We start from the raw sequence: 26,061 nt of genomic DNA, 5'->3' as shown, positions 1-26,061 counted from the left end.
TATATATATATATATATATATATATATATATATATATATATATATATATATACGTGTGTGTGTGTGTTACCGTTTACTGGATAACATGAAAAATATTTAAATTATGTTTCTTCGATACGCTTTCAGAATATAAAAACGTCTATTGTAAAGTGTCCAAAAATTAATTCTCAAGCATTCCGGCTGAGAAAACGCGAAAGTGCCGAATAAACGTCACAATAATCAAAATATGTTAGTTTAAGACATCTTTATAAATAGAACAATGACTTTGGCACGCATTCAGTGCCATATCATTCAGCTACATGAACTGTGGATTTTTCTGTCAGCCTCAGAGCAAGAAGCTGGTTCTGAAAGAAAAAAAAAAACGTCAGGTGTTCGGCACGCACGGGAAAAATCAATCGGCTTTTCAACAAAATAGTGCCTCGTAGTCTACTAAATATGCAATATGTCATGGCTGTGATAAATAGATTTTAAAAACACTGATTAGAACAACTGAGTGGGTCACTGTTGTGACAAACACCAGCTAATTTGCTGCGGCTCCGAGGGAGCCGCCGCCACTACTTATTTAAATGGCGCGCCGACTAACCGCGTTGGCGGCGGTGGCGTAGCAAAAACTGTCGGCGGCGGCGCCACAGAACACCTAGCGGCACGCCGACCTTACGACGCACACCTCTACACCGAACATATATTACTAACGTCGATGTCGCAAGGCAGTCTATTTTTTTTTCTCCTTAGCTCTTCTACGCTGTTTGATGTCGAAATTATGGTGGCTAGATGCCACCATATCGAAATGAAATAACTTCGACGCGACAGACGCCATTCAAATTTGGCCAAGACCACCTATGCATACCAAGTGATGGAATGATGGACGCATCTCGATCTTGAAATTTGATGTCAGTGCTCCTTTAAATTGAAGCGGTTGGTGAATCAAATGCGATGCGTTTTCCTAGTGGGCATAATTACGAAAAGACCGCCTATTTACCGGGAACGGAAGGTGCCAAATAAAGGCCTGTTTGCTGAAAAAAAGTTTAATCGTACCTAAAGGACACGTCGATTGCGCCGAAAGGAGAAGTCAGTGGCGGCGCACCGACGGTAGGGTGGCTAGAATTCTAGCCACCCTACCGACGGCCGGCGCACTCCTTTAAAATGGCAACTCAACAGGTTATAGAAACATTTCTGCACAAAACGTTTCACAACGCCATGGGGCGCCGATAACTTTTATCTTCCATTAAAAATTCGTTCGCGCGAAAACTACAAGATACACTTTCTTCTGTTAAGGGTTTAGATGATTACAATGAACAGTACCAGAGCCAAATGTGAAAACAGAAGCGAAACCCAGGATATGGTGGCTCTTTTCCTTCCTCCGTGGGTGGCTCCTTCTAGCCACCATACCCAGGATAAATGTATAAGATAATATGACTGTACTTTTTAGATTGGGTGCCGACTAGTGCTTTCTAGCTGTATGAAGCGTATTTTAGCGGCACTCATAATTGCAAAGAACCTGAAAAATGTCTTCAAGATGGCAGCGCCCATTAAACGCAAATGGGTGTACTTAGTTTATGCCGATCCACGGTAGAGAAGTCACGTACCAAGAGCTCGCACTGTCACTGTGTGCTGGTTTTTCGCGTTAGTTGCCCTTCTTGTCCTGAATACTCAACCTGCCCACTCTACTTTCATAGTTCGCTCTTCAGAGAGCTGTGACTGGACGGAGAACCTTGTCTATCACCGTGCCGGACCTTTTTTTTTCCCTGCGTACGGCTGAAGAAGCACCTGCAGCCGAAAGCATGTATCACAACTTCTAACTTAAGAGAGAACAAGCTGATCAGTTGATTGCTGCTGTGAAAGCAAGGAATTTCAAGCTTTCGAGAACCACAGTTCTCTGTCCGAAAGTTTGGTGGCGGCAACTACCACCAGTGGTTATCGTTAATACGTGTAATGGGAACTCCGCTAAAACATGCTCGATTAAGGCCCTGCGTGGTGGCATCTATCTTCGTTAATGAACAGAGTGCATCGGAGGCGCCGAGAGCAGCATTATTGAAGAGTCCAGAAGATGAAGTAAGATTTTGAACGTTGGAGCTGGCGGGGGAGGGGTATGTGTTTTTTTGCAAAGAAGCAACACAATCTCAGTAAGGTAGATACATGGTCTCTCTATTGCTATTCACTGCGTGTTTACTGGATGTTTTCAGGGTCCTAGATTAGGAAGAGCTAATTATGATGTGTTAATGGAGTACTTCAGTAACCTTCGATTCACTGATGACATTGTCTTGATGAGTTTTTCGGGATTAACAACTCGTGATTACTGTATTGGACAAGGAAAGCAGAAAAGTAGATCTGAATGTTAATATGCAGAATACTAATATGCAACAATATCGCTAGAGAACAGCACTTTGCAATAGTTAACGAGACACTGGAAGTTTTACAGGAATACATCTACTTAGAACCATAGAGTTTCTTAAAATTAACTAGAGGGAGCTCTGGCACTGCGATCGTTTGTGATCACTACCCTGGATAGTCTGGATAGTGATCACAACCGTATCAAGCTAAGTTTTGGAAGAACAATGAAAGTGGGTAGGAGACAAGATGAGCAACTACAGAGAAAATTTTTATTCAGAAAGGCAAATGGAAATGGCTACTAAACAAATTGAGAAAGCAATCACTGAGGATAGTAAAATGGTGTGGAGGTACACAAATTTATTTAGACTGTTTGAGCTAGAGCTTGCTAAGGCACATGACAAGTTGCCCTGGAAAAGGAGACACAAACTCAAAAGTTCGTGGGATGAAGAAGTTATAAAGAACACAGACATGCTAAGCAGAGGGGTGAACCAACAGATGATGTTGAAAGAAAATGAAATATCTTTCTATGCTGTAGAAGGGAAGCATCCCTTCTGATCACTGAAAAGATTAGAAGAAAGGGAGCTCAGTGGCTGGCAGAAGTACATAAAAAAGATAGAAAGGCAGCTGCAAAATTTTGGAACCAACTAAACTCCCTAAGAAATAAGACGAGCCTACAGCAGAGGTTTACAACTACAGCTCAAGGTGCTAGGCTAGAAGGGGATGAAGCTATTGGATATATAAGAACAAGGGTGACAGAAAAATTTCAACAAAGAAGTGCTTTATGCACCACAATAGACAAGGATGAATCAATTGGTGCAATGGCTCCATTTTCACAACCAGAGTGGCAAAAAGCTGAGAAGAGGGTTCCTAGTAGTACATCAACAGGCCGAGATGGCATTCCAATTATGCTGAAAAAGGAATCGGGTCGCCGGTCTAAGCAGACTTTGAGAGAGGCAGCAAGCAAAGGAATAATCGATGGTGAAGTCTTTGATGGACGGAAACTTAGCAGGATGAGCATGATATATAAAGGAAAGGGGGACAAAGCTGACATAAACAGCTACTGGCCTATAACAGTGACATCAGTGGTCACTGTTAAGCGGCAGCCAGGTAGTACCTGGCGGCCGCTTCGTGGGCCTGCTGGACGGCCCATTGCTGGTCGGCGAGAAGTGAGCTCCTGAGGGACCTCTCCCACTTGCTTGAAGTAGAGTTGGGAGGAGTTGTTCTACACTCCCAGAGCATGTGTGCGAGTGTCGCTGTGTGTCCACATGATGGGCATGTGTCGCTGGGGTATGCATGAGGATAATAAACGTGAATTGTGGCAAGGTTTGGGTACGTGTGTGTCTGTAATAGGCGTAGGGTTAATGCCTGCGGTCAGTTAAGTTTTGGATGGGGGGGGGGGTGAAAAAAATGCGGTGTTCGAGGTAAAAGTGCTTTGTTATGTCATTCTACGTAATGGGTGCATCCCGATTGGTATCTAACTCAGCAAGATGGGGTTGCCCTGTGGCGGTGCGGTCGGCAAGTGTGCGCGCTCCATCATGGGCGATCTCGTTGAGGTTGGATAGGGCACCCGGCACCTGGCCGAGATGGGCGGGGAACCAGAGGACAGTGTGGTGCTTCAGGGCACTCGCGTCCGCTTTGCGCAGGATACGTAACGCCTGGTCGGAGATGACTCCGCGTTTGAAGGCTTTGATGGCCGGCGTGGAGTCGCTGTAGATGAATTCCCGTTTGCTGTCGAGCATAGCTATAGCTATAGCTACTTGCTCCGCTACTTTGGGGTTTTGAGTAATGAGAGAGATAGGTTAGATTTCAGATTCAGTAAGGAAAAATCAGCAGTCATGATTTTTAATGGTAATGAAGTAAGTGAGCTTAGGATACAGGATGTCACACTACAGATAACGGATAAATACAGATAACTGGTCGTATGGATAAGCAATGGGACCAAGTACGTAAGGGAACACGAAATATATCTAACAACTAAAATTTACTAGAATGCAATAGTGATAAAAAATGGGGCACTTTGGAATTACAATAGGTATGATGTGAGAGAGATTTGGACAGAAGCCATGGTTCCTGGTCTGATGTTTGGCAATGCGGCTTTGTGCATGAGGTCAGAGGTTCAAGCAAGATTAGAAATTAAGCAACATGGAACACATAGGCTTGCTTTAGAAGCTCACGGGAATACACCAAATCATGGAGTACAAGGTAATATGGGATGGACATCATTTGAGGGCAGGGAAGCTAGCAGCAAGATAAAATTTGAGAAGCGCTTTAGAGGAGCGTTGGGCTAGGAAGGTTTTCAGTTACTTGTACATGAAGAATGTCGATACAAAATGGAGGAAGCGAACTAGAAAATTGACGGGTAAATAGTTAAAAAACAGCAGGGGGTGAAACCAAAAAGAACTATCGGTTAAGATGAAGGTAAAAAAAAAACAGAGACCGACATGTTGAGAACATGCGTGTATGAGAAGTCGCACTAGAGATGTAACCCACATTTAAGCAGGAAATTGCCAAGGAAAGGATCTATAATAATGCTCGGTGTAGTTCTTTGCTGTTTGAGGCCAGGACGGGAGTATTACGAACCAAGACATATCGTGCCAAATACGAAGGGGTAAACACTGTATGCAGTGCATGTGGAGAGGAGGAGAAAACTGTTGAACACTTGATAATGTTCTGTAAAGGGCTTCACCATATAGTTCAGAATGATGGCGCAGTGTTTTTCAAAGCACTGGGGTTTAGGGACAGAGAGGGCGAAATATACTTTAGGCGGGTAGATATAACTAGAAGGAAGTTATCTGATAGTGAATAAAATGAAGGCGCGAGTGAAAATTAAATTCTTCACTGCAAAGTATCAGTCCCTAACCTCACTATTTAAAAAGAAATAATAATAAATCTAGTTTTTGTTCACTAAGTATTATGGCCAGGTGGCGTTCGCCACCACCCAATCTAAAAGGTACATACAGCCTTATCAATCGACCACGGGAATAATGGGTAGTACATGAATTTGTCTAGTTTTTGTACTTGCAGGTGGTGAATCCCACACGTGGCTTCAATTATTGCTGTGTTTTAGTTTTGTTTCAAAGGAAAAAGCGAAAACGAATCTTTTTGAGCTTTGTGAGCCAATTTGGAATTGTAAGCCTGACAAATAAGGTGGTAGAGTGCAACCGATGAACATTTGCTGGTTTTTGTTTTGGTGAAGAAACAGCTTCAAGCCACATGAACCCACACGAAGCCAGAAGAAGTACGAAGCTTATGCAAATCCGTGTACTATCCACCATTCCCATGCTCTCTGAAGCGCTGTGCGTTGTAGCTCCCATAGACACTAGCAGCAGAGTTCCCTCTAGCGTTTACTTAGGAAACTCTGCTTAGGACAGGCAATAACTGTGAAGCCGATCCATGAGAGAGAAAACTAGGAAAAAAAGGATGGGTTGGAGAACATTCAGCAAGCATTCTCAAATCATGAATGGTAGTTTACCTGTCCCAGAGGAAGGAAGTATATAACAGCAGCATCTTACTGGTACTTTACTGCAGAGCAGACTGGCAAAGGGAGTTCAAAGAGAAAACTTACAAAGGGTGTTCACCTTAAATTAAGGATGCACTGAGCAGTAGAAATGAAAAATGATAGATGTAACCTTGAGAGAGAGGAAAAGAGCTAACTGGCTTGGGAAGAAAATGGGTTTTGAGGACATCATAGATGAAGTCATGAAGAAGAAATGGACGTGGGCAATGCACATAGCGTGTAACTACTGGTCATTGAAAGTAGTCGATTGGATTTCAAAAAAGTTAAGTAAATGTCAGGTAGGCAGATTAGATTAGGAAGTTTGTGGGTGTAATGTGGCAGCAGCGAGCACAGAACCAGATCAAATGGAGGACCATGCATGAGGCCTTTGCCATGCAGTGGGTGTGGTCGGGCTCACTGACCACTACGATACTGCCCAATGTGAATGCCGGGTGCAGTTATTGAGTGTTTTTGATTTTCCAATGAGTTGAGGTGGAAATGTTTTGCTAACTAGAAAAAAAGCAGCACATGCGTGCATTTCACAACAATGGCCGCATACAGGCCGCCGTTCATGCAGCCCTTTATTTCCACATATGGATCAGTGGGTACTATCCCCACGTGCCTTAATGATGGTGTTATTGGCGACTGAACGACGGTGCTGGAGCATTCAGTGCACAAAGTGGCCCTTCGACCTCGCATGTCTTTGTCTTCCACACCTTGCATGTCAAACCACTTTCTCATGCCCGTGTGGTAGTGGCATGCGTTGCACTGCCAAAAAAAAGAGCGAGCAGGCTTGAAGCATTGCAGACACTAACATCAGTGGCTGGCTGCGCTCTGGTCTCATTCTTTTTTTAACTCTTCTTCGCTTCATTGATTATGCTGGCAACGCCACTCAAGGCAAGAACGGGCAGCTAAGAGCTGTGCTCCAAAACTTTTGTGAGGCTATGTCATTGTCTGAAGCTGCACGACCAGTGAAGCTGTATTACACATTGCATGGAGGTTACGACATACGTAATCCTCATGGAAAGCAGAGGAAGTTATTGTAATTGCGATACGTTTATTGTTGATCCAAATACACTTTGACTGTTTCTTTTGATTGTTTCTAGCCAGCCACATCTGAGTGCTTTAGTGTCACTCGTTCTACAGATTATGTACCAAAATTGGCATGGAATATGCAATTTGTTTGTTGAACGAGATTCACGCGATATGCACTTAGCTAACGTGAGAAATCACGGGAACGAAACGGTAGAATAACACAACAGAAGCCATTGTGAGTGGTTTCTTGAAGTCAGAAAATCAGGACTTCATTGCTTGTCAGCAGGTCTTTCTTAACTTTATATGTTTTGCTCCATTCCATTTTTCATCTTTCTTCAGTAGTTTATAGAATTGCTCCACCACTGTCAAAGTGTTCTTGAAAAATTGTAAACTCAAAATTTTACCCTCACGAATTCGGCTTGAGCTCTGTATCTGTTATGGGCTCAGTGGTTTGCAAGATTGCCCCCTTCTTTGCGTGTATAGGGTGATTGCCTTCTTCAGTGACCTTGCCACCCAGATATGTTGCAGATTTCTGAAAGAATAGCCACTTATCGATGTTGTGCATTATATTCGCTCAATCTTTGCCGGCCACATTCTAGCGTTTCCTGGCCATTTCAGACCCTATCATAATCACATTGTCAGTGTGACATCTCACGTGTAGAAGGCCTTGAAGCTCCTTGTCCATCATCACCTGAAATATAAGATGGTGCATTAGGCACCCCATGAGGAAGGCACTGAAATTTGACTACCCCAGACTGGGATCTACTGTTAACCATTCGTGGGACAGTGGGACACTTATGTCCTACTTTTTAGAAAAGTCTTGAGAAAACATTTTATCCCATATCACCCATCCCACTTTGCACAGTGCTAGATCATTGATATTGTCACGGTGTTGTGACGTTGACAAAAGGAGCAGACTGTAGTTTGAAGATCAAACTGCTTATTTGACCGTACTTGTGGCCGGTCAATGAAAAGTCTGATTGCAGCGATACACACTGACACTGACAGCAGCAAACTGAGTGTCGGCTGTTAATCAACTGACAAGCGGCGAAGCGCGTGAGCATTTAAACATGTGCCGTCAAATATTCAAGCCTTATCACTGGTCGTTGCGCAATCTCTAGAATACTCTCGAATGTTTGCGTCTTGCATGAATTCTTGACACTGCGATCTATAATAATTGTGAGCCTTCTCGAACAGTGAGGCGCAATTTGGGCTGGGCATTTTGGACAGGCTTTGTGGGCGAAAACTGAATGAAACGAGTGTGAAAATAAAAAATGTGTGGCAATATTTTACTTATGTGCTCATAGTTTCAAGGAAATTTCTCTTACCATGCTTTTAAAGGGCAGTAGTAGTGTTACAGAAGTGTTAATGTTCGGTAAGTGTTTCATTATATATTCTGAATTTTTCTCTTCTTCAGATAGATCGAACCTACCAATAAGAATGCTGGATGATTTCCTCTTCTTCTGGTTTTCTTGAGAGGTCATTTTAGCTTCCAATCATCACAGGTCTTATGTAAATTTGCGCAATAACTTAACCGACCACTTCACTCGGACAGCCCCCCTTGAAATCGCCCCGCTCATCCCTCACTGCATTTGCAGATATTAAGGCACATGTTCAGGGGCAACAGCTGTGCTCAACAGTATTTACAGCAAAAGTAAGGCAGTCAAGTAATGATAAAAAATATGTTTGTTGCTGGTGAAGTAAGCTTTACAGGAACAGAACAGAGTGTTCGGTATGAATCAGGCTTACACCGCAGCTGGTGTTGCGTGATAAAAATCAGGTCCACACGATTTCCCTCTTGACAACTTGAGAAGCGATACTGTGTGCCCCTTGCTTTCTTTCATTCCATATATCCGTTGAAGCAATTGCGACATGGTGCCTTCATGAGGCAGTACGACAGTGTTTTCGCACTTTTTCAAAACACTCTCGCAAGATAATCGGACATATACGTCCCACTTTTTTCAGTAAACTACTAGATTGATTTCAATGAGATTTGTTTGGTACTATTTTTTTGTAGTTTATATCACTGTACCAAAGCTGTTTTTTACATCACTGTGTCAAGAATAAAGGTCAACCTATAAAAGGCTAACAATGTTAGCTACTCTGGAGTAAATGGTAGATGTTGATATACTAAAAGCAGGCTCAGTATACTAAGTACCTTTTGCCTGCTGGGGCAGTGTGCAAGTTCTGTCTTCTCGGAGGGGGGGTAATGATATGTGTTCAGAAAAGGGGTACTGTTGTTTTGTCGTCCCCACATTAACGGATGGACGCTGTCGTCTTCTTTTTATGACAGTGACTAGTGGTGTAGCCGCATTGCTGTTTACTTTTTTCATGAATTCAAATAAATATTTCACGTTGTGTATTAAGAGTGCATTTTAGTTTTTGTGATGAGTACCTATTTTTTGGTGTATACATCTCTAACTCATGTTTTCGTGCACCATTTGATATTCTTGGGTGGTTGCTTTCTGGAGGCACAACCATTCCACTCACGCCAAAACCAAGACAATCTATTGAAAGAGATCTTGTAAGAGCACTTTGATTTCTTTTCTTGGGAATAATATTTTGCATTTTAACTTTCGACAACATATACAAATTTATTTCAGGATGACTTTACAGCAGAACCGTTACATGGCGCAGCACCAGGTCTGGTTTGTGAGGAGGGACAAGCTGTGGAAACATCACCAGAGCCAGCATGTGAATCGAACCACATTACTCATAAATCGGTTCAAGTGCGAGTACATACCCGCAGTGAAGCATCCCAAGCAAATCAAGGGAAAATTCTATCAACAACTGCAACGCAAACAGAATTACAAGCTCTTTCTTCAAGTATGTCATCACATTTATCATAAGATTTAAAGGGCCACTCACCAGGTTTGACAATTTTGAGCTGACAAGTACACTGCATAGACGAGGCGTTCATGATAACGCCTGCCAAAGTTTATATCGCTACGTGTCGCAGAAATGGGTCAAATTTCAAGATGAACGCTGCTTCACCTCCCTTATGCCGGCGCGTGCCCAGAGAATGAAAGCATGACGTGCGCCTATGAATGGCCCTACGTACACGACAATGCAGAGACGTTGGTCCTCTACGTAGAGGACTCTGCTCTGCCACGGAAAACAGTGGCACGTGACATGGCGAAAATTATTTTATACGGCATGCGTGGTTTATGTAATTGTTGCTTGAAGAGATCAATAAAACTAGATAAGTAACAAGGTGTAATAAGGGAATGTAAGCGTCTTTTTTCCTTTTTTTTCTCCCGCGAATTGCAACGAGATGCGGGGCTAATGTGTTGGCGTTCCCCATGCGTTCGTGTCCTCGCAGTCAGCGCATAGAGCAGACGACCGTCGTGGAACGCTCCTGTGCGTTCGCGCACTTATTGTACTCATCTATTCTACCGCATCTAAGCCAGGGTTTCCAAACCATCCTGTAAAAACAGGCAGAAGACCACAAAATAATGCTGGTCAACAAAGCAACGCCGCTCGCGTGCACGGGGGCTGGGCTTGTTGGGGCACGTCATGCGCACGTGACCTCTTGGTCGGATGCCTGAGAGGATGAGGAAGAGATTTGGCTTGCAAAAGCTACGCAGAGGAGCGGCAAGAGTTTCGAGCTCTCCTCCCCTCATCCTCGTTTTGCGCCGTTTCAAAAAACCCCTTTTCTCCACTCGTGATGAACCGATTCATAAAATTTTTGTGGCAAAATGTTCCTCATTGAACACCCAAGAACTTTCACTAACTAAAATTTGGTGTGGGGCCTGGTGAGTGGCTCTTTAAAAAGGAACTCGGTTTTGGCCGCGAGGTCGCATAGCGGTATATCGCGATGGTACATGGAGTGAGGCTTTGGGATCGAATGAGGCATCATTCTGAATGCTAACATAAGATAATAGTGGCTTCAGCGAGCAAAGTAACTTTCATGCTGTCAGTCACTTTAATGCAGAGAGCGTAGCAAGTACAGTGGTTACAAAAGTATGAACCATATACTGATCTCCGAGACAAGACGCAACCGCGCTTATTTATTCAAGGTTTACAGTTTTAGCCCTAGAAGCATAACCCCCCCCCCCCCCCCCCCCCTTTGTATCTGACTCCCTTCATGTTTTGTGTGATGAAGAGGGCTGGCAGTCATTTAACGCAGCCATCCAATGATTACAGAAACGATTTCGTAAATTTATACCGAGTCCTCCACTTCAGGTCTATAAGCATGCAGCAAACTGTGCATTTGTGAGAAGTGTGGTGTACTTGGATTAGACTACATTTCATTGATTCTAATCATGCTATGTCACACACTGTTATTCACGAACTGATGCTTCTTTCTCCATTTAAACACAGAATCTCCGAGCTAGTGTCCAGCAGTAGGTTTCACAGAGGCAACTGAGGAAAACAAGAAAGAACACTGCTTGTATGAGCCTGACCCGATTCGCTAGTAGTATTTTTCAATGCCAAAGGCTCTAAACTAAGATGCCTTAAACCTTCCCTCAGCAAGGCAAGAAGGGATCAGCAACTTTCAGTTCTTCTCATGATTTCTGAAAGTTGCTCTGCTTTCGCAGGAGTTCCCTTAACTATGCATAACTACCTTTAAATTAAGCATTTCAACTGTTTTTTAAAAGTAGTCAGCATATACAATGAGATAATGTGGCATTATACAGCTTCCCTATTTGCATCGCATTGCATGCGCCTGCACCCAAGGTTGCCTGCGCCTGTGTCATGGGCAGCTTCTTGTCCCAGCGTCTTTACTCTTTTGATAGGTGAGGCAAGCCAGGTCACCCAAAACGTCACTACACATATGCACGGACACAACAGGTAGCAATATGCTTGATTCCCGAGATGAAGTGCGGGTAGCAAGGCTATGTCGCTCCAAAATCTTATCGACCTGAAAACTGCTTGCACGTTTGCTTAAGCACGCTGAAACGTTGTTCAAGGCTTTCTGACGAGCATAGGATTATTACGTCACGGGGAGCTAGCTCCGCTTTAATGCATACTTCTAACGCAGGTCTATAGGTACGTATTTACAGCGTAATGTCTTTAAATATACGGAAACCAACAGTATTTTAATACTAACAAAAATTTGTTGTCCCAAACAATGGTCAACGTTCACGTGGCCAGGTACATCGGATCATTGATGTTTTTGCTGCCAAAGGTGCCACAGATAATTATTCACGGCTTTTAGTGACGAAATAAGAGTATAAATCTACCTCTCTTGAAAACAACAGGGTTAGAGTCAATGCGACGGACAATCTTTTCAACAGTGGAGTTGAGTCATTTCATGTTCTGGACTGTTTTCAGTCCCTTTAAGAGGAGTAAAACCTGCTTCATGATTACTTGTTCATAAACAGAAATTTATACATTTTGCTTGCTTTTATGCATGTGAATGGTACTTTTGGCATTTACCAGCTTAAAATCTGAGCTGCATGCTTTCTGTATTGTAACCTGCATGCTTATGTCCAGGAAGCTGAGCACTTTCCATGTGAACCATAGCTCAGCACGTGTTCCACCGTGGCTACAGTAGTGTTACACAATTAGTCAATATCGTTCATGATGTTACCTTCAACCTGGATACAGGAAATCAAATAGATGCAATTTTTATTGACTTCTTTACTGCTTTTGACTCTGTTCTTCATTTATAACTTGTTAGTGAAATTAGATACCACACGCAATGATTCTCCTCCTTTCTCGCATTGCCCTTTTGCTTCAATATAGCTCACAATTTGGTTATTTCAATTCATTGTAATTATCCCTTGTTGACGTAAGACGAGGCAATCCTCAGATATCTGTTCTAGACCCTTTTATTATTTTTAATTAATATTTATGATTTGCCTAACTTTGTACCTTATCACAGTAAGACTCGATGCTGATGATTGCGTAGTGTGTGACCCTATTAATTCTGAAGAAGATCACCGTCGTTCACAATCACTGCTTCTTTTCAGCACCTGGTGCACAACATAGCAAATGAACATCAGTTGCATTAAAACAACCATATTGTCATTTAGCAATGGTCAAAAGTTGTTTTCGTTTTATTGTTGTCGGGATAGTACACAATTTAAAAGAGTGTCACAGTATAAATATTGTTATGGATAAGACGCGATGCCATATCGACAAGGCTGCGGATGAGATGTATTTAAAACCAGCAGTAATGGCATGACCGGTTCACCATCGATCGAGCAGAGGCAACCCTTCGTCTTCCTCCTAAGGCACACACGCACGTCGCCGCCCAGAATATCAATGTGCATAATGCATGCACGTAGCATAATCCCCAGCGGCAGAAGCGCCGTCTCGGCACATCTAAATGTCAACGTCACTGGGAGAGTAGTAGGGCTCCAAGCGTGTAACATGTACAATAGCAGTAGCCCGGGGGGCACATGAATGCGACGGGGCGACAGGACCAATTTTATATGTCAGAGTAGTAACCACACAAAGGACTTGGTATGGACCTGTGTAGTGAGTAAGCAATTTTTCTCAAAAGCCAGCTCGACGGGTTAGAGACCAGAGCAGGACTAAAGAACCGGGCGAAAAGTGTACGTCGCAGTGTCGTTGATTATACAAACGCCATTGCTTCTCTTGAGAGGTCAGAAGGCGAGTACGGGTGATTCCGCGTGCGTGAGCGGCCTGAGTGATAGCGTCCATGGCACATTCACTGGTCAGTACTGCAGGGGAAGGGATGACGATGTCTAGAAGCAATGTTAGTCTCACTGGTCTTTGCACATCATCACTGGTCTTCGCACAAGCTTTGGAATAATCTCGATTGTTTGCATCTTGCAGATAATTAAACTTTTTTCGGTCCAAGACTTCTATCCACTTTCCGGCTCTACTGGTGCGAAACAAGTTTGCCAGTTTCTGGTGTCGTTGGAAAAACACAAGCCGTGCTAAAAAACCTCACAGGATCTTTATTCTTGCTTTTTCATTCTGCATGCAACTGCTTTAGTGTTGTTTGCTATAGTGCATGATACCGCTCAAAGCATTCTCTTGGGTGCCAGGCAGGGTTGTGTGTTCTCCTGTGCGTCACTGTTGAAGCGCTATGAGCCTTGGGACAGGAGAAGAAGAAGCACGAAAGCCAGAAGGATGAAGTTAGGAATAAAGCAGATTAAGATGGATGCCAGTTTCATACTGAAGCTATAGTGCTGTTCCGTTCTTTTAAGTAGGAACACTACATTATTTTGGCGCAGGTGGCCATTGAATCCAACATGTGGGTGACATTCTTCGTTGATGAGACCTCCACGGACAAGATCATCTTTTCGAAGTACCAAGTGTTACATATTCGGCGTCTGAAACGACTGACGGGAGCCGAGGAACAGACAACGCAAGCAGTGCCAGGAGGCAAAGGCGTTTTATTCACTCAGCGACGCGCTTTTTATGCGCTGTCGAACGAATCAGAGGGTGACAAAAACAAAACAAAAAAAAAGCCAAATGAAAGAGCATGGGAAGCTGGGCGAATGTTACAACTCGGCCAAGGCTACCCATGTCGGAAGGCGTTCAAGAGGATGACGCGTCTTGAACAACTGAAGGTAGGAACGGGTGGCCAACATTCGAGGCAAGTCTGTCCAAGCACGGCGCTGACCGCACGTTTCACACGTTCACATATGCTTGACACGGGTGAAGACGACGGGATGCATGGTTTTTGGGGCTCCCAGGAGAAAGCGATCATGAGAACGGGCTTCGGTCGCCGATTGGTGCTCGGATGCCACGCATGTAGCGAGAAGGAGCTGGCAGAAGACACCTTGCGCAGAGTTGCACTCGTCAGGCGGCATGAAGGGATCTGAAACAGCTTAGTGAACTAGCGGCAGGAGCACCGTAACTACGTCAGGAGCAACCTGACGCCCAAGTTTGGGAAAGCCCGACGGCTGAATTCACCGGGAGCAGATAACACGAAACCAAAACTACAATGGAGAAGCCTGCGCCGAAATGCATGCACACACAATGGGAGGGAGAGAAAAAGAAACACTAGGGAGTGGGGCTGAGGAAGTCAGCATTTGCATGGTGTTTGCCTTTCTTGTGCCGCACTGTGAAATCAAATTGTTGGAGTGCGAGGCTTCTCCTCATCAAGCGGCCATTTTCGTTTGACATCTGGTTGAGCCACACCAAAGGGGAGTGATCGGTTTCGAAAACAAAGGAAGACCCTTTCAGATAACACGAGAGCTTTTTGAGGGCCCACACCAAGCAGGCGCATTCTTTTTCCATTGTGCTGTATGCCTGCTCACGAGACGTGAGCTTTCTACTGGCGTAGATAACAGGGTGTTCCTCGCCTTTTTCGTTCACTTGACTTAGAATGACGCCCATCCCGCGTTCACTGGCGTCGCATTGAACTAGGAAAGAGATGGAGTAATCTGGTGCCGCGAGAACCGGTTGGCTGACAAGAATATTTTTGATCTCTGCAAACGCTGCCTTTCGAGCCATATCCCAATGCACTGTAGTTGGTTCGGTCTTGCGGAGAGCGTCTGTGAGGGGACTAGCTATATTTGCAAAGTGAGGAATATAGCTTCTGTAGTATTCAGCTAAACCCAAAAATGAACGCATGTCGGTCTTTGTTTTCGGCAAAGGAAAGCTAGTGATTGCGTCAACTTTTAGTTCGGAAGGATGTCGCTTTCCTTGGCAAACAACGTGCCCCAAGTAGTGGACGGGGGTGTTCGCAAGACGACATTTAGTCATTTTCAGAGTTAAGCCTGCTTTACGTAGTCGAAGGAAAACCTCTTGTAAATGTTCTAAATGCTGTTGCCAAGTGTTCGAGAATACCGTGATGTCATCGAGGTAGGAAACAGCAAATGACTCTGTGCCTGCAAGCACTTGATTCATTAGTTTTGAAAATACGAATGGTGCGTTCTTGAGACCAAAAGTCAGCACAAGTGGGCGATAAGTGCCTATCGGAGTCATAAAAGTGGCTAGCTGGCAGGCGTTTTCCGTGAGTGGCACTTGCCAGAAGCCGCGGACTAGATCCAACGTGGGAACATACTGTGCTGCGGAAACGGAACAGGGCTTCGACATTAGGAATGGGAAACAACTTGGTCTTTGTAATCGCATTCAATTTTCGATATTCAATGTATGGTCGGGGTTTTTTGCCAGGACTTTCTACGATAAACATTGGTGACACGTGTTCGCTCTCCCCCGGCACGGTTAGACCCAGGGCCAACATGTTTTGAACGCAATCATTCAACAGCTTCTTATGACGGGGTGAAAATCTGTGCATCCTGGTTTGCAGGGTTGGTCAGATGTCAACTCGATGTCGTGTTCAACAAGGTTTGTTCTGCCGGGGTGGGGGCTGAACAAATCGCTGAAGTTGCTAATAAGCATTTTCAACTGCTTTTTTTGTTCAACTGTTAAAGATGCTTGTGTAGCTACAGACTCAAATATGTCTTCAGTTGACGGGGAAGAACAAGGGGTCGGCACTTGAGGGACTGGAACATTTATTTCCTCTGGTTCGTTTAAGACGATGCACAGCGTCTCCGTGCGTTCGACAAAGGGCTTCACCAGTCTCTTCGAAGGCGGGGGTTCAGATCCCACCGCTGCCACCAGCTGTTACATATTCGGCGTCTGAAACGACCGGCGGGAGCTGAGGAACAGACGACGCAAGCAGTGCCAGGAGACAAACATTCTTTATTCACTCAGCGACGCGCTTTTTATGCGCTGTCGAACCAATCAGAGGGTGGCAAGAACAAAAAGAAAGCCAAACAAAAGAGCGTGGCAAGCTGGGCGAATGTTACACAAGTTCAAGATGAAGCAGCGGTGGACCTACCTCGTGAGCTCTGCTCGGAAGAATTTGTGAATCTGGTTGTGGGAAAGGCAGCTGTGGACGCTACTGAACTACGAAGGAAAGGTGCTGTAAAGGTGAACTTGCGTGTGGCGACCTTCTACAACCTAGTTTTTGAGCCAGCGCGTCGAAGAGACTCAGGATCACGGTCTTCAACAGAAGAGAGGTGAGCCTCGTTTTGAAAGCTCTTCAGCTGCAACATGAACAGATTGTGCAACAGAACCAAATAATGACAACCCTAATAAGCTCTCTAAATGCTGAGAAACCGGTGCCTAAATTAGTAGAGCCTGATGCCTTCGACGGTATGTCTTCAAGTTCAGAAAGTTGGCTTTAGTTCTATGAATATGCCGCTGAAAAAAACAGGTGGCTCTCTGATGAGAATAAAATCACTAACATGCGTGTTTACTTGAGAGGTGTTGCGCTCAAGTGGTATGAAATATGCATTCGGGAATACAGTGGCGACTCTTGGAGTGAGTGGAAGAAGAAACTTTTGACCGCATTTAAAAGCAATCCAGTACCTAGATGAAGTACAGCACTTAATTTCAAGTCCAAGCAAAGCTCTTTTGTTGAGTACTTCTTCGAGAAACGCCATCTTTTAAAGCTAGCTGGGCCTTTGCTTCCATCTATGGCCGTAGTAGCCTTAATATTGCATGGATTACACACTGAAGTCTTGAAGAAGGTGCAAATATGGTCACCAAAAACTCTTGATGACCTCTTGGAGTGTTTTCAGAACATACCATCAACATCGGAAACAAGCGTAACCGCTAATTCGAGAAGCTGTTTCAAAGAGAGTAAAGCGGACTGGTCAAGTCGCGAGCAGCGAGAACTGAGCCACCTCGCAAGTAGCACGGATAACTTGACCTGGCGTGCTCCAAGAGGTCGAGTGAATATCGACTCTGAAGCTCAGGAGGATTCGGCAGAAAAGAAACTGATAAGTGAGAGTGATCAGTCCCGCCCGATGACTCCAAATTAGACTGTTTATTTAAGTTGCTCTAGTCTACTTCACATTCTCATCAAAGTAGGAAACAAGCTGATGATGGCTCTTGTAGACAGCGGTGCATCTGTGCCTATTATAAATGCCAAGATGGTGGATGCACGTCAGGTGCATAGTGGGAGAGTCCTACGTGTACAAGGCTATGATGGAAAAGTAATGTTACATGATCAGTGGGTCTTTGTAAACATCGATTTCCAGGGCCAGAAAATAGAGAGCGAAGTGTTGGTGGTAGAGGACGTGACGTACGACTTTATGCTATCAAGACTAGACATAAAGATATTAAAGATCAACGTATACTGGGATGATGTGGTTCTAGTCAAGGCCGTAGCAAGAAACAAGACATATGTAGATGCTCTATCAAGGTTGATGGTACGAAGCAACACGGAAAAATCTGAATAAATCAATGAAGTGAAGCTGTGGGAAGGCTTCGAACACCTGTTTTTTATTGAAGGTCGGTATCAACTCCCACCAACACTTGTTTCCAGAGTTTTTTATTTGTACCACGATAGCCCAGAATCTGGAGGACACAACGGATTTTGGCGCACCTACAACAAATTGGTCAAGAGATTTACATGGCCTAACATGAAGAAAGACATCAGTCAGTACGTTTGTTCCTGCCAGGTGTGTCAAGTATACAAAGTCAAGTATAAACAGCCTATGGATGCTATAATACTACCTTGCCACTCGAACGTGCCTTTCGAAGTAGTTCACCTGGATTTCGCTGAACTAAATAAGAAACGGGAAGTAGTCAAGAAAACGCAAGCTTTTCTTCTAACCATAGATGAATGCACGAAATTGGTCGCTGCATGCGCAGGAAAAAAAGAGGCAAATAGCGTCATAACCCTTCTCTAAAGAGACATCTTTAAGACTACGAGGTCAATTGTATGCGATAACAGAGCTGCGTTTAAGAGCGAAAAGCTAGCAAGATGGGCTCGGGATCACAATATATCGATCAACTTCTGTGCCCCATACCATCCTGCAGCGAACGGGTTGGCAGAACATGCCATACGGGACGTGAGACAGTACATCAAGATGTACGATAATTTTCCTGATGGATGGAAATATTCTTCGGAAGCCGCCGTGAAACATCATAATCTATCTTATACAAGTGGATTGGGGTGCTGTCCACAGTATGCTTCTTCAGGAGAAACCCCTATTCTGCAGGCAAACCGTGAGTTTGGACTCTTGGAAAACATCACGATCGTTGAGGAGAGGCAAGAAAAATCACAGGAGGAGAGATACCGAAAACTAATGAAAAAGAATTTTGACAAGAAGCATCGAGCAGACATGCCAGACATTCAAGTCACCGACCTCCCACTAGATAGGAAAGGACTAAGAGATGACAGTGCCAAATTTTACGGTCCTTACTGTGTGACCAAAGCTGGGGGGCAGGAAAGAAAAGAAGGATGAAGTTAGAAATAAAGCAGATTAAGATGGACTTCAGTTTCACACTGAAGCTATAATGCTGTTCCGTTCTTTTGAGTAGGAACACTACAACTGTCAACAGCGGTATTGTCTCCGTCACCGTCGTCGTCTTAGTCGCTCACTTCTGTCCAATCACTGTCTGGTGGAGGCACGTAATTCTCATTCTCACTAAAGTCATCGTTGCTTTCGTTAAAAGCACCGCAAAACACATGCTGTGAAAACGTGGCTATGCTTTTTAGCGAACCAGGCGTGAGTGGGTACGCTTTAGGCTTCGTTATGAACATAGTGCTGCACCCTAGTGTAAAGAAAAGTAAACCTCAACAAATAAACTGATTCCTCAAAAGATAACGCTTTATGTGTTTGACGAAATGAGCATGACTTGCTGGGAGAAAACCACAAAGTTTACATCACAAACACTCTTGTCGGTCGGTTCTCGACGGCGGATTGCTGCGGCCGTCTTGCTGTCGGGCGCTGCCCAACAATAGACTACAAAGGGTTGACAGAATGATCTACAATGATCACGAACCTTCTCGAACAGTAAGGGGCAGTTTGCACTGAGCATTCTTACCAAGGCTATGTGTGGGGAAACCGAATAAAAAAAATGTGAAAAAAGAAACGCGTGGGGTATTGATCCTCTCTGAGAAATCATCGTCCCAATGCTTCGAACAGAACACAGGGAAAAAATGCATGAACAATAAAAATAACAATAAGGTGGAATAATAAATAGGTACAAGCAATACAGCATGATAACAGAGAAGCAACAACAAATAATGCAGTTTTTAGGTTAATAAATGCCCATGAAGTGGCTTGAGGTACACCACATGAACGACTTCAGATTCTGCACGTCGGTTTTGAGAGTTCGTGATGCTGTCAAGGACAACATCGCTGTCGAGTTGGCCAAGACGTCAAACTATCCTGTACGATCCAAAGTACCGTTGCAGAAGTTTTCCACTTGGTCCGCATCGGCGTCTCTACTAAAACACGAGCACCAGGTTGCTGTTCTGCAAATTGTCGTCGAAGGTTTTTAATAACAGCTGTCGATTGTCTGTTGGTTCTCAATGCAGAGGCGGGTGAGTTGTCGTGCTTCTTTGGCTCGCTGAAAATAGACAGTCACGCCGAGGTTTTTTTTGTCAGCGATGTTGGGCAGCACAGGGTCGAGCGGCGTGGACGGGTTCCTTCTGCAGACCAACTCTTATGGCACTGCCGTGCTGTATGCGAAGTTCACGTATGAAAGGATTGCGTCCCACGTCTTGTGTTCGAGGTCTACGTACATGGCCAGGCCAGCATGTCGGCGATTATCTTGTTCAGCCGCTTGGTGAGGTCGTTGGTTGGTGGGTAGTACGCTGTCGTTCGATGGTGTCTAGTCTGGCTGTGTGCCAAGATCACCTGAGTTAACTACGCAATGAAGGCCATACCCCTGTCAGTAATGAGGACCTCTGGGGCATGATGATGCAGGACAATGTTTTTGACGAAGAACATCGCTATCTCGACGGCACTTCCTTTGGGCAGCGCCTTTGTCTTGGGGTAGTGGGTGAAGTTGTCAGTAGCTACGATGACCCATTTGTTTGCGCAAGTCGACGTTGGAAATGACCCCAGTAGGCCCATGCCCACTTGCTGATATGACCAGCGAGGTGGCTCCATGGGCTACAGAAATCGAGCTGGCCTACTTGGTGGTGTCTTTCATCGCTGTGTGGTCATCATGCAGAGCATCCATAACTTCCGTATGTAATGTCGAAGTTACCACAATGAGGTATTTGGCCTGACATGGCGGGAAGATTTTCTTGACGAGGAGGCCGTTCCGCGAGAAAAATGACGCCAGTATTCTCGTTAATACCTTTGGAACGACAGCAGCTTTGTCCTCGAGGTATTACAAAAGACCCTTGACTTCCAGCTCGGCTCGCTGTTGTTCAGCGAAGTCATGAACGCTTAGGGTTCCCAAAAAGTAGTCAAGTAGTCACTGTCTTTGTCTTCTTGAGCTGGTGGGTCAACGGAGGCATGGGATGAGCAGTCGGCGTTGGAGTGCTTTCGTTTGGGCTTGCAAATCACGGCAACGTAGAATTCTTGAAGTCTTAGACTTCATCGTGCGAGGTGACCTGAAAGGTCCTTGAAGTTGACTAGTCAGCACAAGTTGTGATGGTCGCTCAGAACTTTGAATGGCCTTCCATAGAGGTAGGGGCGAAACTTTGACATAGTACAGGTGATAGCAAGGCACCCTTTTTTTGTTCTCGAATAATTGCCTTCTGCCTTAGATAGCAACCAGCTAGCATAACTGACAACCCTTTCTTCTTTATTTGTCTTTTGGACAAGAACAGCTCCGATACCTACGCATCGGTGTTGATTTCTATATTGGCCTCTTTGTCGAAATGTGCAAGTATCTGAGGGGTGTGCAGGTGTTGTTTCAGTTTCTGAAATGCTTCACTTTGCATCATTTCCCACTTTAAATAGATGTCCATCTTCGTGAGCGGAGTTAGTGGCATGGCGATCTGCAAAAAGTCCTTGACGAAGCGTCTGTAACAGGCACACAAGCCAAGAAATTGGAGCTCGGCCTTCTGGTTTGTGCGTTGTGTGAAGGCGGTGATTGCATCTGTTTTCTGCGGGTCTGGGCGCACTCCGGTCTTGCTGATCACATGACCAAAAAACAGGAACTCACCCAAAAACATGGTGAGTCCAGAGATCCTGATTGCGTGAAGTATGGATTCAAGGTGCTAGAGGTGTTCGTTGAAGCTTGAGGAAAACGCGATGACGTCAATCAAGTAAGCAAGGCAAGTCTGGCGCTTCAAGCCAGCCAGGTCTGTATCTATGCCTAGCAAGGACCAAAGGCCATGACATTTTACTTGAAAAGGCAGTCCGGTGTTATCAAGGCAGTTTTTTCTCGGTCTTTTTCGTCAACTTCAATTTGCCAGTAGACGGTCTTGAGGTCCACCGAAAAAGGTACCTCGCATTGTGGAGTTGGTCTAGGGCATCGTCTATTTATGGGAGCGGGTACATGTCTTTCTTTGTAATTTTGTTTAGGTGTTGATAGTCGATGCAGTAGCGTAGAGTTTCATCCTTCTTCTTCACTAACACCACCGGTGATGCACATGTACTCTTTGTAGGCTGGATGATGTCGCGTAGCATTTCGTCAACTTTTTTTTATGGCCTCGCGTTCTCCTCGAAACTTTGTGTGGGCATTGAAGAAGTGGCGTGGCACTTTCGTCTGTTACTTTATTTATTTATTTATTTATATACCCTAAGGGCCTCTAGGGCATTACATAAGGGAGGTTTCATACACTAATCAGTGACAACAGCAATTTTTTAACAAGAAACGAAGACAAGAAAACATGTGCAGAATACACAGTTCGTCAACCAAGATAAGCAAGAAATAACACAGCAAGGCTTTCACAAGCGAGTACATTGAAAAATCTGCACGACACGTTATACAGCAAAGCCTAAGATTGTCCAACACATTCAAGGAACGCAGATAATGCAGACTGAAAAGATGATTGCTGTGTATGCGTTACAATGCTGGCAGGCAGAACGTTCCACTCGGTTATCGCTAAGACAAGGGGTGAGTGTTGGTGTTTTTTTGTGCGAGAATATATAGGTTCAATTTTATGATCATGGTCAACGCGTGCGGAAATGTACAGAGCAGGGTGAATGAACGTATGGCGGAACGGCGAATTATTGTGGTATAATTTGTGGAAGAAAGATAAGCAGAAATATTTCCTGCACATGGCAGGAGGGGGGAGATTTAATTTTTTCTTAATGAATGACACACTTTCATAGCGGGAATAACATAACAAATTAAATCCCGCGGCTTTGTTTTGGACAGTTTCGAGCGTATCAGTAAGGGCTGCTGTGGGGGGGGGTGCCATACTATGGAAGCATATTCTAGGGTTGGCCGGATAACAGTATTGTATGCGTGAAGTTTGGTGTCTTTGTTTGCAAGTTTCAGGCGGCGCTTAAGAAGACCAAGTTTTCGTAGTGCTTTCGCGGTAATGTATTCTACGTGGCTAGTCCAGGTTATATCAAAGTGGAATAAAATACCTAGATATTTAATAGATGGAACGGTCTGAATTACCAAGTTGTTTATGACACTCATTGGGCAAAGGATGTGCTACAAATGAAAAATGTTCGTGTTTGGTTTTGTTTACATTTATTTCTATTTGCCATAAACGGCACCATTCTGATAATTTTGTCAAGTCGGACTGCAAGATGTTTACGTCGCTTGGTTTGGTGATTTCCTTATAAATTACACAATCGTCTGCAAAGAGGCGCAGTAAGAGTTAATGGATACGATATCATTAACATAGACAAGAAACAACAGAGGGCCTAGTACGGATCCCTGGGGTACCCCGGATTTGACGGGTCTGGGAGTAGAGATAACGTTGTTGAGTTTAACTGACTGGACCCTGTTAGTAAGAAAACCGCTTATTCACTGGGTTGTTTTATCGTCTAGCTGTAGATTACAGATTTTAGTCATCAACCTTTTGTGTTGCACGCGGTCAAACGCTTTAGCAAAATCTATAAAAATTGTGTCAGTGTTGCAGGAGTTCAGAGAATCATTAAGGTCAGTTACCAATTCGAACAGCTGAGTTTCGCACGAGCAGCTATTGCGGGAGCCATGTTAGCAATAACTGCTCGTGCAGCAAGTTATCTATTAGCAAGTTATTTTTATTGAGGTGAGATACGATGTGCGTAAACGGAATATGCTCGAGTATTTTGCACGGAATCGAAGTAAGAGAAATTGGCCGGTAATTATTAGCACATGATTTTAACCCAGATTTGAATATAGGTACCACTAATGCTGACTTCCAATCATCTGGGATGCAACCTGTGCTCAGTGACTGCTGAAATATTAGTTTCAATAGGTACGATGATTTTTTAGCGGTTAATTTCAGAAGTTTAGATCTAATGCCATCGGGCCCTGGTCTCGTCTTGTACTCAAGTCGCTCAAAGGCACGTGCTACGCCATTTTCGGCGATTTCTATTGGGAGAGAGATATCATGAATGACGGTCTCTGGTAGGTCGAGGGAATCTAATGGAAGCTCATTTGAAAATACCGATGCAAACTGATCGCTGAATATTTCCGAAGTTTTCTCAGCTGACGAAGAATCGCCATACTCACCGTCTAGCAAGGTGGGAAAATCAGTGTTTTTAGGGTTTAGCACTTGCCAGAATTTTTAGGGTCAGTTTTGAGGAGTTTAGGCAGTGTGCAATTGAAAAATTTATGTTTGGCTTCTTTGATGATGACTTCGGTATTTCTTGATACATTCCTATAGTTATCCCAGTCTACTGTTGATTTTGTCCGAGACGCCTTCCTAAATGCACGCTTCTTATTATTAAGACTCTTTTTCACATCCTGTGGGAACCACGGATTGTTTTTGGTTGATCTAATAGCCATTTTTGGTATGCAACTATCTTCAATTTGTTTTAATATGTCATGAAATTTAATCCAGTTTTCATTTGCAGTGCAATTTGCAAAGCTGGCTTCAAACTGGGTTGTAAACTCTTCCAGCATACGATTCATTTTCTCGACATTGGTGCATGCATATTTGAGTATGTGCTTGTCCGTTATGGTTTTATCGGGCAGTAGGATAGATAAGGAGCAATGTACGGCGCGGTGATCGTTGATTTCCTCCAGGACATGAGTAACTGCATCATCGGTTTGGTTTGATTCGATGTTCACGACGGGGGCCTGTTGAATTCTTGGCGATGACGAAAACAAGTTCTTGTATTTCAGAAGCAGGTTTCTGAGCTCTTTTTGTTCATGCGTCGGCAGACTCGGACTAACGTGAAAAGCCGATTGAAAAGCTTGAAATGTCGGAATACCTTCGGCAGCATCGTTGACAGTAAAAGCGTTGCTGGCTTTCAACGTTTCTTCAATGTAGGCCACCGTGGTATTGCTCATGTGCTTGTACTCGTAGCTGAAATTCCTGAGAATCACTCTTGCATTACCTCCCTGCGGCCCCGCTATTCCTCTGGCCATGCAAATTTCGCAGTTAATCAACACATGCCGATCGCCTGCAACGACGCCTTGCATGTCTGTTGATTCTTGAGTGACGACAGAAATGCTGACGCTGGAGCGAGAAGGAACGGTGGCTTGGTCTTCCAGCACACTCAAGGTGTGCCTTCCTGACGGCGTATGCAGCGGCAGTGCTTTTTCTATGGATAGCATAATTGCATCAGACCTTAGGTCGATGACGGTGCCGTGTTGACTTAAGAAGTCTATTACATGTATGACAGCCCTGGAGCAGTGCTGTAGAATTAGAAAGCTGGCGGGATAAGTTCGGTTATTGAAGGTGACCCTTGCTGTGAACACCAGCCGGCATTATTAGATGACCCCCAGCGGTCCAGATTTTGGGGCTTTGCCAAGCAGTCTTCTATTTTTTCAGCTTCTTCAGGAAAGGCCCACTGATGACGGAATAGTCGGCCCCAGTTTTGGCGAAGGTAGTCACATTGTGGCCATCAAATATTACGTCGAGATCGCTCATCCGTCATCGTGTGTTGAGGTCAGGCCAAGGCATCGGGTCACGGCTACGTCAGTTTCTGCACTGCTTCCACACCGCATCGTCAGGTCTCCTTCCTGCCGGGAAGTTTCTATTTCAAGGCTCTGTCCGGCTTGTGGTGTTTTAACGTTCCATCGCGGCGGCAGTGACGAAGAGTCTTTGATAGTTCGTCGCACAGCAACTGCACCTCCATTGGTTGCTGCCGCTAATTTTTCTGAACATGGGCTCACGGAATGGCTTCTATTGCGGCTGTTGTGCTGCTGTCATCAATGAGGGGACCGGTAAGGCCCAGGAGATCGCGAACGGGACGAACGTCGAGATGCCTGTCCTGTGGTGGTCAGCTATTCAGCGATGTTGCGTAGTCGCTCGCCGTGCTGTGGGGGTGGTGCATTCATGGCAAAGCCACGTAGGCCCGTCTGCCAGTACTGGCAGCGGCAGTATTAGTGGCAGCTTCTCTGCAGTGGTAACAGAGTGGGCGGTTGTCAGGTGTGCCCTAAACATCGGTCTTTCTCGATACGTAGCACTGGGAGGCAGGTGGGTGGTATGTCATCAGTAATGGTAG

The 26,061-nt window shown here is 44.6% G+C and overlaps 1 protein-coding gene across 1 annotated transcript in view; it reads left to right on the top strand.

Moving 5' to 3' along the window:
- The first annotated feature begins 1,891 nt into the window (after positions 1 to 1,891).
- Positions 1,892 to 26,061, top strand: part of LOC142804035 (uncharacterized) — a 50,844-nt gene continuing 26,674 nt past the window's right edge. Inside the window, exons 1-2 of the mRNA XM_075890540.1 lie at positions 1,892 to 2,052; positions 9,466 to 9,688. Of these exons, the coding sequence (XP_075746655.1) occupies positions 1,933 to 2,052; positions 9,466 to 9,688 (343 nt within the window). The 5' untranslated portion in view covers positions 1,892 to 1,932. The remainder of the gene's footprint in view (positions 2,053 to 9,465; positions 9,689 to 26,061) is intronic.

This window comes from Rhipicephalus microplus, chromosome 3 (assembly GCF_043290135.1).
Source record: "Rhipicephalus microplus isolate Deutch F79 chromosome 3, USDA_Rmic, whole genome shotgun sequence".
Classification (NCBI taxonomy): Eukaryota; Metazoa; Arthropoda; class Arachnida; order Ixodida; family Ixodidae; genus Rhipicephalus; species Rhipicephalus microplus.
The sequence above is the reverse complement of the archived record's forward strand: the minus strand, read 5'-3'. Positions and strand labels throughout refer to the sequence as shown.